This window comes from Toxotes jaculatrix, chromosome 18 (assembly GCF_017976425.1).
Source record: "Toxotes jaculatrix isolate fToxJac2 chromosome 18, fToxJac2.pri, whole genome shotgun sequence".
In the NCBI taxonomy this organism is placed as follows: Eukaryota; Metazoa; Chordata; class Actinopteri; family Toxotidae; genus Toxotes; species Toxotes jaculatrix.
Window position 1 is genome coordinate 17,487,075 of NC_054411.1, and position 14,284 is coordinate 17,501,358.

Sequence of the window (14,284 nt, forward strand, 5' to 3'; positions counted from 1 at the left end):
TGAATGTAATGGCTTGGCCCTGTCATACATGAGTCAGCCTGTTACACCGCGAGAACCTGCGAGTGCAGCGAGAGGTTCCCTGCTCCCCAGGATGTGTGAGACCTCGCACAACAACAGATCCACACCTCTTCTGTTCTCCGATGTTCACTTGTTTTCTCTCCTCCCCTCCCTTTGCCTCACACTGACTTGACTTCTCTCTCTTTCTCTCCCCCCTCTCTTCTGTCTCACTGTCTGTCCCTCTCTCAGCTCTAACATGAACACAAGTGGGAGTAAACACGTGTCATGACATTCAATATATGGAGTGATATAAAGCAGTGACCTTCTGGAGGAGGCAAAGGAGAAGTGTGCCGGGTTGCTGGGGGAGAAGTTTCGTGGGCTGTCCAGAGGGCTGCTTCCTGGTGGGACAACAAGGCATAAACAGAGGATGAGACACAAGAGAAAGAGAGATACAAATGTAAGAAAAGAAAAATGTGACAGAGACAAATCAAGCTATTTAATTTTGCAACTTAACAACCTGGAGAAAACCAAACACAGTGTAGATATTCTCACCGTGGCTTCCTCTTTTCCCTGCGAGGTGTGGCACTAAAGCTGACTCACCCTCGTCTGATTCTGTGGTTCAATATGACAGTGTGACTATTCACAGTTACTGGGTAGGCTCTGAGAGGGTAAAATGGTGTGAAATCGATTTAGGTTTTTTTGTCCAAACCATAAAGGCCTATCATTGATTTTTAGACTGATGAATGCTTTGCAGCCTAAGATTTTTATTTGTCCTGCCTTGTTCCGTGGGCAGTAATGTGCGTGTTTTGATTGACGGACTGAGAGACTTCAACAAAACCAGGTCCAAGGAATAATTCCACCTTCTGGGCTTATTTGCTTTCTTGTTCAGAGTTAAATGAAAAGATTGACACCATTATGAAAAACTGAAACGTTAACCTTCCCGCCACCAACAAATGAGCAATCTCACAGATGAGATGTGATGTGTTACTGTACGCACCGAGGTGTCCAGGGAGAGGCAAAGGGGAGTGTGGGCGAGGCAGCGTGGGAGATGTGGTCAGGATCAGGCTTTTCCTGTTGCTTGTACGACAACTACAGAGAGAAAAAGAGAGAGATTATTGTAAACAAGGTGAAATTACAACTGCTGTGTCGAAATCACCGCAGGCAGAAAAGCGTCTGAGGGCAGCATCTGTGCACAGCTGCATAGGTGTAGGAGAAGCAGATACGTGCAAATGCATGGCTCACTGCAGGAGCAGAACAGCGATAAAGAGGATTCAATTTCCTCAGTCATCCATCCCTGTCTGCTTCCTCTTAGCCAAGATAAGAGAGGAGGGGAGAGAGGGTGGAACAAGATGAGAGAGAGAGGCAAAGTTGGAGAGAATACCGGCAACGAGCAAGGGAGAAGATAAAGGACAGAGATGAGAACTGTAAAAAAAAAAAAAAAGAAAAGGACTGAGTTACCAGAAAAAACATAGTGCAGAAACATCAGCTTTTCCATGACCTCAGTTAATTATGTTTGGGGCACTTAAAAGCAGCTACTACCACAGTGAGTCACTTCAAATCCACTTGTGGACTCCACACACGTTCATACCGCACATGATATTACTGTAACAAATTCACACACCATTAGGTGGTGAATTAAGCAAGCTCTTTATATTTAAGAGATGCACTTTTTGTTAGAATACTCACACTGCAGCTGTGCAATTTGTTCAAAGGCGTTTTTAAACATGTGCGGCACATTCGGCTCTGGTTTCCAGAGGCGGGGGTGAGGGGCATAAATAAACAACAGGGAACAAAGAGGAGAGAACAAACAAAATGCAAACAACACCATCTCATCTTCACTGTCAGATCAAGACAGTGGTTGGTTTCCCCTCGGCCTCCTTTCAGCCCCTATCACATGGGTTCACATGTGAGTGGGATGCACCACCTCTACACACACACACACACACACGCACGGACGCAAGCACGGACGCACACACTCACACCTTCATTGACACTTTCACTGCAGAGACGTGAGCTGACTGAGAAAAGACTGTGTGAGATGGGTGGACATGGAGACAGCAATACCTCTACTAGTATACCACATTTGTTAAAATACCACATCTACATGTGGATAATTCATCTACTGACCAGGAATTTCACACAACACAAAATCACTAAAAAGATAAACTACATTTCTAACAGATAATATATAATAATACAGAACACGGAAAACAGCAGCTTCACTTGTATGAACCTCTCAAATCCTGATGTTGTTCCAGTGGATGTAGATGGACACACACTGCTTCTGGCAGTGTTAACACCTGCCACCTTTACTTACGGGACAGCAGTCGTCCACCTTGACAAGCTGTCAACCAGAGGATCTAGGAAATCATACATATTCTTTTCTCCATTGTAAGAGCGCAACGCGAAGCTGCTATCAGTATCTGTTTACATCGGAAGAAGATTCGAGTTCGGATTCATGGAAGAGGGTGTGGCCTGTACATATAATATTGATTTTGATAATTGTTTTTAAAAAACAGTCCATCGTGAGTTCAACAATGTTATATATAGAAAACTGCTCACAAAAAATCAGTCCCTAACTTCAGATAGGCCCAATCTAATTTATCTTCCACTAATATTACAGCAAATACTTGGATGCTTTTGGTAACTGTTCAACATGTGACTTGTTTATATCCCAGTCATGTATTTGACTCGGTTTACGTACTTATTGGTTGTTGGAGCAGGAGCCAATCACACTTTTTCAGCCCTGTTAAGTAATAATAGTGATTGCTACCCTGCTATCCAATGAAATATGTAAATTCAGCACCATCGCATCTCATCTGGTTTTATTATTATTTATTAATAACTGCACACAGGATGTCCTGATCGATCAGATCTATAACCTGTCTTATGGATATTGATCACACATGCCAATAGGGTGGATTGAACATGCAGGCCCAATAACTGCTGTTGTGCCATTTCACACTTCCTAAACTGGATCAATTACATCCGGACATTGTTCTATAACCTTAAACCTTCTTCCCTGAAGCTGCAATAATCTCAGTGTAACACACACACACACACACCATGACCTACAGCTGATCCCACACCAATCACCTCAATGAAAGCATGTGTGTATATGTGTGTGTGTATGTCTCGGTGTGTAAGGTTCAACATAGCTTCACTGGCTTTCAATATTTGCTTCCACAGAGTAAAGAGAGCGTAAACTAAAGACAAAACAAGCAGCAGGACTACTCCTGGTTAATGGATTCTCAGTGCTGCAGGAAATCAGTGGAGGTTGGATGTAAACACAAAAAAATCACACAGCACTTGGCCTTGAATTTCCCTCTGTACAGCTCGAAAACTCTGGCAGTTTCCAGAGCTGAGTGTTAGGGGAGTGTTGCTGAGGGAGTGTTAACATGTAGACACTAACTGGCATGTATTTACTTAACACATCCAGTAAGTATGCTGCTGCCGCTGCTGCTGCTGATGACTCAGGGTCCAAATTTCAGAGGGAAGCCTGGGGCCTGTTTGCTGCTGGATGGTCATTCAAGATCAAGAGATGGGTGGGAGGGGAGGGAGAGATGCACTCCACTGCACTGCACTGGGCTGTACCGGCTGCTGCTGCTGACAGTCGGAGAGGGGGATGAAGGTGTGGAGGATGAGGAAGGAGATGTAAAGAGAGATAGGGGCGTTAGCTGATACAAGAATGACATGAAAGCAAGATGAAAGAAAGCAAATGCTTCAGGAAACACGGTGACTGCACACTCAGTGGAAAGATGCTCGGGAAAAACATTAGAAAAATAAGAATTAGATATGCAAGTTTACAGTGCTCCCAGTGGTGCCCATCACCCACACATCTGCAAGGTAAACGTGACCCAATTTTTTTCACCACAACACACACACACATGCTGCACAAACATGCCACAATGATAAACAGAGCAAAAGGGGAAACACTGCTCACTGTAAGCGTGAGCAGATGACACAGAGGGGAAAAAGAGTAGCTCTAACAAAGCCAGACAAACAGGAGTCTTCATCCTCTGCATGTTCATACTCCTCCCTCTGCTTAACAGCAGGGGGACCATTAATATTGATCAAACCAAACCGCCCATTCATATGAGACTGCACAAATGTGGCTGTGATATACAAAGTCAAACAGAAGCAGATCTGAGGCATAGGGGAGGAGAGATGGGTATAAAAGGCAGACAGAGATAAGAAAGAGAAAGTAAGGCTAAAAGCGAGAACACTTCAAAGAGAAGAAAGGAAGAGGCAGAGGCAGAGAGGGAGGAAAGAACTGCTGATGAGGAGCACTGGTTTGTTTACCTCCGCAGCATGGGCAGAGAAGAGAATGAAAGCAAGATGACCAGGGAGAGAAATGACAGCGGTGAATAAATTACTGATATGTTGGTGGAAAAGATGAAAGGGACAAATCAGGGAAGGGGTGAAGGAGGAGACAGGGGTGCAGAATGAAAAAAAATAAATAAAATCAAATATTCCGTTTTTTTTATTTTGTTTTCTTGGTCAACCTTCATGGAGAGTGCATCAGCCCCTTTTTCTGCGTACACATCTGTCATAAAGTTTTATAATGCAATGAAAAGACTGGCGCACTTTGTTCCAGGAACAAAAACCAGAGGAAATTTAGCAGGCGTCTAAAACCCTGTGGAGAATGTGGGGAGAGGAGGGAGTCGTGGTCACATGACGGCTTGTTGCTACGCAGCGTGCGGCAGGGAGGCTTATGATAACGGCGACCAGGGACTACAGAGAAGGCGAGGAGAGAGAAGAGGAACGCTGCTCATTATAGAAGACACTCAAGTTCACTGTAGGAGGGTGGAGGCAGGGAGAGGGAGAGGGAGGAATACGCAGAAACTGATTTTTAATGGTGGCACAACATGAAATGTAAAACAAATCACCTGGAATCAGGTAAAAGGAAACAAGTTGCAGAGTACCAGAAGTTACTGGGCCATTGTCAGAGTGACATTAAGAAGCAAAAATGTACTACAATGACTACAATGTGAGAGAATACGCAGAAACTGATTTTTAATGGTGGCACAACATGAAATGTAAAACAAATCACCTGGAATCAGGTAAAAGGAAACAAGTTGCAGAGTACCAGAAGTTACTGGGCCATTGTCAGAGTGACATTAAGAAGCAAAAATGTACTACAATGACTACAATGTGAGAGAGGAAAGAAGATCAATAGGTGTTTTTTAAGAGTGGAGGAGGCAGCAGTGGAGGGGAGGTGAACCATGAACTCACCACAAAGACAATAACCATTAAGTAAACAAAAACACCTGGAAAACCAACATTAGCATGCTAACAAACAACTGAACCACATGACAGGTTCTGGCCAAAGAACATACTGGGCACTGAGAGGCACTGGTACTGAAACACCTGGGGAGACGTTCTCATGGTATAAACATATATGTGAGAAAAGGAAAATCTTATAAATAATAAAATTGATGAGCTGTAGCTAGCTTGGTAATGAAGCTAAATTTTGGTGCCATGAGTTGGTTAAAAATGAAGACTTGAACTGACTGATGACAACTTTTTCAGCTGAGTCATTTTAAAAAGAGAATCACGTAAAAGGCTTAAACATGCACACATGATGAACATAACATGATATAGTGCTGAATGCTACATGCTACATGTCACCCACAAAAAGTTAGCATCCTCACCATTTGATGATTCCCATAGAAGACACAGAAATAAAGATCCAGAACTGTTCTTGTGTTGCAGTGTAGAGCTACTTAGTCTTGGCTAGTAGGAGTACGATGAAAAAAAAATAAGATCTGGTTTTATTTTGTTCTAATGTAAGCCCATTTGGCTTCTTTAGTTTGAACTACAGCGAGGATCAACTGATTATCATTTATCACAAGTAACATGTTTAGCTGGGGTTTCTGAACTGTAAACTTCCCTAAAACGCTGCTAACATTAGCCTAAACTCAGATAGCATCCAGTTCACCCAGGTAGATAAAGCCGCTCAGTTTCAACCTAACACATTTCACTCTTTTCACACTAACTAATGTTTGGCCACACACCTGCCTGTACTGTGTGCGATGCAGTAACTCAGTGGGGACCTTGTGTGGACCAGCGTCCTCTGCGTGAGCAGCTGCCTAACTGACATCTACTGCTAGCCTACAAGTGAGGCATTTAGGGAACATCGGTAAATTCTAGCTACAGAAAATAACCTGGGTTACACTCTCCTCCTGTAAACTGCATGAGTCTTTGCGTGCAAATTGGTCACATGCCGTCCCACCCACCACCACAAGTAAATTCTCAACCTGTGGGAAACACTGTAAATTAAAACAGCAGTTAAACAGTGGGGCTTTTGCACACCCAAGTCACATGCAAAGGCATGCATGTGACTGCTTACTACTCTTTCTACACTGGGTTCACACTCAGAGATAATAAAACAGTTTGCATTGGCGCTGAAAACCTTTGCAGGCCTACTATTTTCCACACAGAAATATAGGTAACTAATGATATACTCCTTGGCTTTACTGTTGTAGGTAGTAAGATAGTTAGCGGATTACAACAGATGACCCATGTTGCAGCTTATTACAGAGCAGACAAACCCACTGTTTTATATTAAAGTGACTTGAACAATTACATTTAACAACTGTTAGATCTTCTGTTTATTCATTACGTGATTAATCAAAAATCATTTAAGCTTTTAATTTAATACAGTGCATACAGCAGAGCGTGACAGCATGAATTGATTCCTATGCCCATCCAAGTCTCTTTAAAAAAGTAAATCTAAATGTAATGTCCACTGGGTCACATGACCAGCAGTAAAAGGCAAAGACAGAAGCTAAAATGGTCATGGTGAGGGCCTGAGGCAGGACACTGTCCTCACTCGGCTTCATCAGATCTCCACTCAATTGCACCGTGCATTGTGTTAAATGTCAAAAGCATTGCCTGGCCTAATACACAACGGCCAGAAGATAAGTCACAGACACCATGACCCTTTCTTTTGCCTCTTTTATTCATTTCATTTCCTCAGCTCTCTGGGGTCTCAGACATCCCTGACAGCACTTCAAAGCCCATCAGTCAGGATGAAACACTCCATTTTCTTGGGCTTTTTTCGCCCCGTAATAGTCTCAAATCTACTCTCTCGGTCTGGGGAACTACACAGCAGCTGACAGTAGCAATATCTATCAAGCATGGGTAAATTTTGTGCCGTCCAGAAGTCTGTGTCCTTAAAAGCGTCTTCATGTAAAAGAAGCCGTAAGAGACAATGGAGGAGAAGGAGGATCAAAGAGAATAAGAGCCCTATTACTCTAACAGGAGAGTAAAGATTGTGCCCTTTACTGAAATCAGGAGATAATGGGAGATGTTGCACCTCCTGTGTAAGCTTGTGTGCATTGAACCCTGAGTTTCTCTTGGGGAAAGCTGCAGCACTTAGAAGGAGAGACTCTACAGTCTGACTCAGGTGCCTCAGCCTCCCACTGACCTCCTTTGGTTTGCACATAATTGGTTAAGTGAAGTGTAATGGCTTATTTAGTTACAGAGGAGGAGTGTTTATGAGCAGAGGATACGGATATGACTGTGTGCGCTGAGGAGATGCATGTGTGTGAGAACTGCATGACTACTGTGTCTGCGTGCAAACACAAAACTGGGTGTAATGTGCGTTCGTGCACTGTTTGCCCCACAGCACAGTACACCTGAGCCAGAGCACCTGAGGGACATGCACTCACATACACAGCCTAAATATTTCCTCTCTCCAATTACTGAATCCCCCCAATTTCCTTTAGCATCCAACCAATTAACAGTTTGCTAAACCCCTCTCCCCTTAGTTGCTTCACCTAATGCAGTTTACAGTGATAACAGTGATTTACTATAAAAAATATATAATGAAATATAATATGTTTTTGAATAATGGGTTCTTGATTTTCGGAGGGGTTAATAAAAGCAGGTTTTTCGTTTCTAGCCAACAATTGTTGATTTTGTCAAGTGAAAGTACAACTGCTGCTTAGAGTTTATCAGCTGTATTTAGCATGCTAATTAAACTAACATTTGCTCCATTGATTGGTTTGGTTGGTCAAAAAGTAAGTTTTTACTTTTTATATTACATGACAAAAGGTTTTTGGTATGACGACTAACCCATGTGGAAGAGAAGCTGGGGTTGTGATGTGAACTGTTAACCCACAAACAAATGTAGTGGCTTAGCTGGTTATGTGTTCATAATGTTCACAGCTGAAATATGCAGTTTAATTTGTTTGTTACTCTTTGGTCTTGTTGTTCTGGTTTTGAAAATGCTACAAAATAAGAAACCACTGTTCAAACCCTTTTAATGGCAAATATCGTGGTTACTACAGCTTCATGTTCAAGGCTTTAGCATGTGGAGAAATCTACAACACAGGCATAAATCAGGAGCAACTCTTATATGCTTGCGTATGTGCTCAGCATTGATTGAATAAACAGTAATGCTCAGATCTTTTCTCCTTTTACTCTAAAGTGCAGAAGAACACAGAAGAAATGAATGAAAGAAAGGAGAATGAAAAAGGTAAAAGAGAGATTTTTTAAAAAAAAGGGAAAAGGGTAAGAGAGATGCAGTCAAAGCTAGTATGCGTGTCTTACTTGCTCACGTAACCTTAGTGAGCTGGTCCCTAATGGAAGAGCAGACACAGATATCACCCCAGGGCCCTGCATTCTATCTCAGTCTCTCCTCCTTTCACCTCTTGCACAACCTCTCCCTCTTTTTCCACCTCCTTCATTTTTATCATCTTAATCAGTGATTCTCTTTCTATTTGTTCTTTCCTGGCTGGGACTTTGCTTTCTGATCTTGGTGTCTTAGTAGCTAGGAAAAAATAAACTTTTCAGCAGCTGGGCTGAAATCACTGTCCATACACTGAACCCATCCTGCATTTGATTCACATTGCAGGATTTTCAAAATGATTCCTCCTGAGTTGGGACACCGCTGTAGGAGCGTACAGGGATTAAAAAGACTTCTTCATTGTTTCCATCTGTTTGCCTGTGCGTCTGGGCTCAGGTGTGCCATAGCGAGAGTCTCTGCTGTAATAGAAGCTGGTTTAATCGCCTGATCAGCAGGGGAGAATGAAGTCACTCTAGGAGACCCAGCATGTCATCCACTAGTGCTGCAGCCGAAGAGGAAACCCCCGGTGCTTGAATGTCAGTTCAGATTTTCAGACTGTCATCAGAGTGATTGAAAGTATCAATTATAAACACAAAGGAAAAATACTGCTCATGTTTTTTAAAAAATGTAATAATCTTATTATTACTGACCCCTGTAAATTCCCAGTAAAATAAAAAAAAATGCATTTGCAGTTACAGCTCGTCAGGTTTCAAATTGTTGCACAAGAAAACTTTGGCAGGGTAAAACCCACAGAAACTATCCAATCATCCAAATTCAGAAAAGCATCCCTCAGAGTCAGTGAATCAGACTCCAGGAAAATCCATCTAAAGCCAATGGCTCTGTCTGACTCATCTTTGGCTCATGTAATTATTGACTGATTACTTCAGACAGTGAATCCTGTCTACCTGCAGCTCTGCAAGAAATGTCACCATGAGTCACGGATACATCTTTCCGATATCTTAATGGCGCATTCACGTCAAGGTCAACAAAACCATAACCAGGGGGATATAACCGTAAATTAACTATAAATGTCAATTTCATGGTTCTTACTAGCCTTCCATTTCAAACATATATCAGTTGCTCAGCTTATTGCTTGTTGGTTGCATGCATTGCATGTTGGTGTTCAGTGTAATGTATGATTATAGTTCCTGGAACATGGAACATTAACTGGACTGAACCATAAGATGAAGGTTGTCTATCAAAACAAGAAATATCATCCTGTGTGAAATGAAAGTGAAAGCTACATATCATGTGAAGTAATTTGTTTATCAGAACTTCATGTGAAGTTTCAGCATTTCTCAAATTAGGCTAATTCCAACATTTGAACTGTCACACAAAAAGACTAAGACATTCTCTGTGAGACTACACTTTGGCACAGTGGTGTTTTGAGCTAAATGCTAATATCAGCTTGCTCATACGTTAATGTTAAACAGGTATAATATTTACCATATTCACTGAATTAGTTTAACATATTAGAATTCTAATGTTAACATGGCATAAGAGTGATCATTACAAGACTTCAAGTTTTCACACTGTAACATTACAATGTTGGCAATAACAATATCCAGCGACTCTCATCATGCTTACTCAGCAGAACAGAGCAGAAATCTAAAACCAAGTTGGACACACAGGTGCTCATGCGAGTATGACTTTACACACTAGTCACGCTGTCAACACGAGCCTCTGTAATGCATACTGCAGACACTGTAGACTAACACAGAGAAAGGACTGAGCATAAGAGAGAGAGAAGAGTGAAAAGAAAGCCAATCCTACCGCACCCCACATCACACAGATGCCAAATCATGACTAGTCTGTCTGTTGCTGTACCTTTTTGTGCGTCGGAACATGTTGCTGGCTTGGTATCTAGGCGTAGCTCTGAACAACAGCAGCAGCAGCAGCAGCAGTAGTCAGAGGTGAGGGAGAGCAGTCAGAAAGCTGTAGGTCTCTGGGAAAATGTCATTGCAATGCAGCGCATACTGTAGCTCCCACAACCTTTAGATGGGCGCTGGTGTCTGGGCAAGTGTGGCCAAGAACCAAAGGAGAGAGAGACAGAGAGAGAGAGAGAGAGCGTGACAGAGAGAGAGAGGGAAGGAGGGAGGTAGGGTGGGTCTGTCTTTTAGAGAGGAGCAACAAAAGACTCAAGGCTTAGGCAAAGGCTGGTACACAGTGTAATATTGTGACTTATTTGTGCTAAATTTTGTGTTTGCCTCTGTGTCTGTGCTTTCATTGTCACCAAAAGAACCTGCTGGGGAGTTAAAAGGTTTTTACTGCAGGCTATGGACAATATGAATGAATGAAGGAGAGCGTAACGGGAGGTTTATTCATCTCAGCAGAAAGTGAAGAGCTCACTAAGGGCCACGGTCATGTGAACTGTTATATAACTGTAAAACAGATATTGAATGGAATCAAAGACTTAAAGGGCCAATGTGTAAGAACTGGCCAACTGTAGAATTCATACTCCAAATAAATAGGTGGCAGCTTGTTACCAGAAAGTTGGGGTGACCTCCTCTGTCTTAAGAAGCAACAAAATGCACTCTTTCCCCTATGCCACAGTCAGACTGGACATCGGGCATACTGTATCAAGGGGCCAGTGGGTTGTTAAAAAGTCCATAAAGTTTTCAGCAGCCAGGGATGAACATGAGAGCGAGGGCAGACTGGACGCTACAGTCACTCACTATTGCCTCTTGAAGTACAAAGTGGTATTATGAGATAGGGCTAACTGGTTAGCATGCTAACTTCAGTAGATTTCTCCGCAACACAATACAGACACACACACACAATCCCACACACATTCACAATCTGAATGGGTATGATGAGTTTACCCATGAATGGAGGCAGTAGGCAGATTGAATGTGAAGCCAGCTCCACTGGGCTTATCTATAATGGATGGTGGGCTGATAACATCCTGTGGAGGGAGACGGGATGTGATGTGAAGGAGACAGAGACATACTGATTCCAAATGGGAGCTGCTGAGGGGCATGATGGTAAAGTTGGGAAGTAGCAGCGGAAAGTGAAAGACAACAGTGAGACGGATAGGAGAACACAGCCCGTACACAAACAGAGTCGGTCTGCTGCTTCATTTCATGTTTGATTACCCATGATGACTCGAGATGAGGGGGCACTGTGGAAGATGGATAGGGCAGGGAGATGGGAACGGGGACAAGAAAGGAGGATGGAGATGGAGGTAGTGGGCTGTGACCACTTACACAGACACAAACATAGGCTGAGGCACACACACAGATTTACTACTCAGTAGATCAAAGAGATTATAATGAAGCACCTTAAGAGCCTCTATTAACATGTTATTGATCTTATTCAATGCTCTCTTCATAATAATCTATACACTAAACCATCTCATATTACCTTACGTTGTTATGGCAAACATTTGTTTATGTACACATCCAGCAAATACACAACAATACTAGTATTAATTAACTGTCATATTTCCATCCATCTGATGAATGTTCACCCTCTTTTTTTTTTTTAGCTCTAGTTTGGTCTCCACCAACTCCTGTGATAAAATAAATGGCTCTTCAGTAGTTAAATGTTCCTCTGCATTACCCAGTTTGTTGCTAATGTTGTCTGTTTTGTTTTGTAGGTAATTCAGTTGCACTGTATGTTTTACTATATGTGTGATTAATTGTATTTCAATCACTACGGGTCTGGTTTTGTCTGTGGGTTGGAAAAGGCAGATTGTTTAAATAGTTATAACCTAACAACCAGACCAACTCTGAGTGTGTAAGAGAGAGAGACGGGAAAAGGGGCAGAAGAAGGGATTTAGAAAAGAGGGTGAGGTAGAGGGGATCTGAAAGGGCGAGGGGTGGAAATGAGAGCGTAACAGAAACAGATTAATAATTGAGCAATAGGAAGAGGAGAGGGGGAGATGAAGAGCGAGAAAGTGAGTGACGGGATAAGGCAGAATGGCTTTCAGCACCATGGACAGCATCCAGAGCTCCCGTCTGGCCTTAATCTGACTAATCCGACAGACTCCCAGCATCCCTCCAGCCAACCTCCTCCTCCTTCACACAAGGACAACATACTCCACACCACAAGCACCACTGAAGCATCCTTCCAGCATCCCTCCAGCCGAACTCCTCCTCCTTCACACAAGTGCTACAGAGTCGGCACCACAAGCACCACTGAAGCATCCTCAGAGCTTTCGAACGCTACGCGTAAATCATGCTCATCCAAGAAAGCCTGCCAGTGTGATGTAAGCTCAGGAGGAAAGATCTTGTTGATGGATGACCAGATGCACAGCAGCTTCACTCGCTGCGATTGTTTTTTTGTTTTTTTTGTGGAGGGACCCAGTCTCTCCCCAGAGAGGAGAGAAAAGACAGTGGGGAGGGAGGGAGGGAGGGAGAAAGAAGGAGCGAGAGATAAACAAAGGTAACACTCACCTGCTGTTTTTGCGAGGCAGTGGCAAATCCTTCTGGAAGAAAGACAGAGAAAACAACAAAAAAGAGAGATCAGGTACAGAAAAATACAAACATGTACTTTTACAGACGTGACAAAGCTCTTCCAGAGAAACAGGAGACATTATAATAACTGTTTCCACCTGCAGGGTAGCACTCTCCATGACAGGTAAAACCGTCCCGTATGTGTAAAATCTGTAGAGTCACTATAAACCATTTGAAAGCATCTTCCTTCTTAAACTGGATGTTTTTCCTGTTGAAATAGGACATTGGGATTTGACAGAAGCCCTGAACTCTCTGTCAGGTACAGAAAAAAAGGCAGGTTTACTTTGTGAAGGAGCAGAAATGCTTACAGTAATGTTTACTGTTGAATTAAGAAGTTAAATATTTGGATAGTATGATATGAAAGAAGCTACACCTGTTAAAATCTGACAGTTGTCATTTCAGTGGACAAAATCCAATGGTCTCTAGCAGAAAGCTTGACAGGTATTGAGATAACAGCTAGCAGGGTGTTGTTAGGTGAATGGCTAATTGTTATATGGTTAACCTGGGGCTTTTGTGCCCAGGCCCCTGGAGGTCTGGAGAAGTTTCCCTGATAGTAATTCAGATTAACATGCTAATAAATCTGACTTGAATTTGTCCCCGTTATCTTTGCACATATGCACATTAGGTATTTGCATCTATGTTTGTTTTCAAACCAGTTGGTTTATTAATTTCTGACACAGCTTTGAGCCAGGGCACATTTCTCTCTCTCTTTCTATCCTCCCATCTCCTGAGTCCAGATGGACAGGGAACATTGAGCTGAAACAGCCGCAGACATTCAGTGCACCGAATGAAAACAGTGCGAGCAGAGCCAGATCTCATGCCAGCACAGCCTGGCTCTTTACAAAACCCTGCATGCTGAGATAGGGAGAGAGGAAGGAGATGGAGGGTGTAAACAAGGGTGGAGTAGAGGGTGAGAGAGACAGAGACAGAGAAAGAGAGAGGTGGGGGAGAGCCTTATCCTTGAGCCTTAGTCCTCTGGCCTGCGTCATGTATGTCTGTATGTGCCACACAAATGGTAAATGCTGCTTATGATGTGAGCCGTTACTCAGTGTATGCTTGCAGATGTAATTAATGCATTAGCCACTTCACACCTTCTCCTGTCACACACAGGCGGATGTTGTTAAGGTGCTGTTAGCATCGTATTGACTGCTTGCTAACAGTCAGTCAGTGCAATTATTAGGTTAACCTTCAGATATAGATTTCGTGTGTGTGTGTGTGTGTGTGTGGAGCTGCTGCTACCGATCTCCTCTGAAGC

The 14,284-nt window shown here is 42.8% G+C and overlaps 1 protein-coding gene across 1 annotated transcript in view; it reads right to left on the reverse strand.

The window, feature by feature from the left end:
• LOC121198328 (microtubule-associated serine/threonine-protein kinase 1-like) overlaps window positions 1-14,284 on the reverse strand; it is a 37,557-nt gene that overhangs the window by 16,788 nt on the left and 6,485 nt on the right. Inside the window, exons 4-6 of the mRNA XM_041062369.1 lie at window positions 12,970-12,998; window positions 995-1,086; window positions 320-395 (exon numbers count right to left, since the gene is read on the reverse strand). Of these exons, the coding sequence (XP_040918303.1) occupies window positions 320-395; window positions 995-1,086; window positions 12,970-12,998 (197 nt within the window). The remainder of the gene's footprint in view (window positions 1-319; window positions 396-994; window positions 1,087-12,969; window positions 12,999-14,284) is intronic.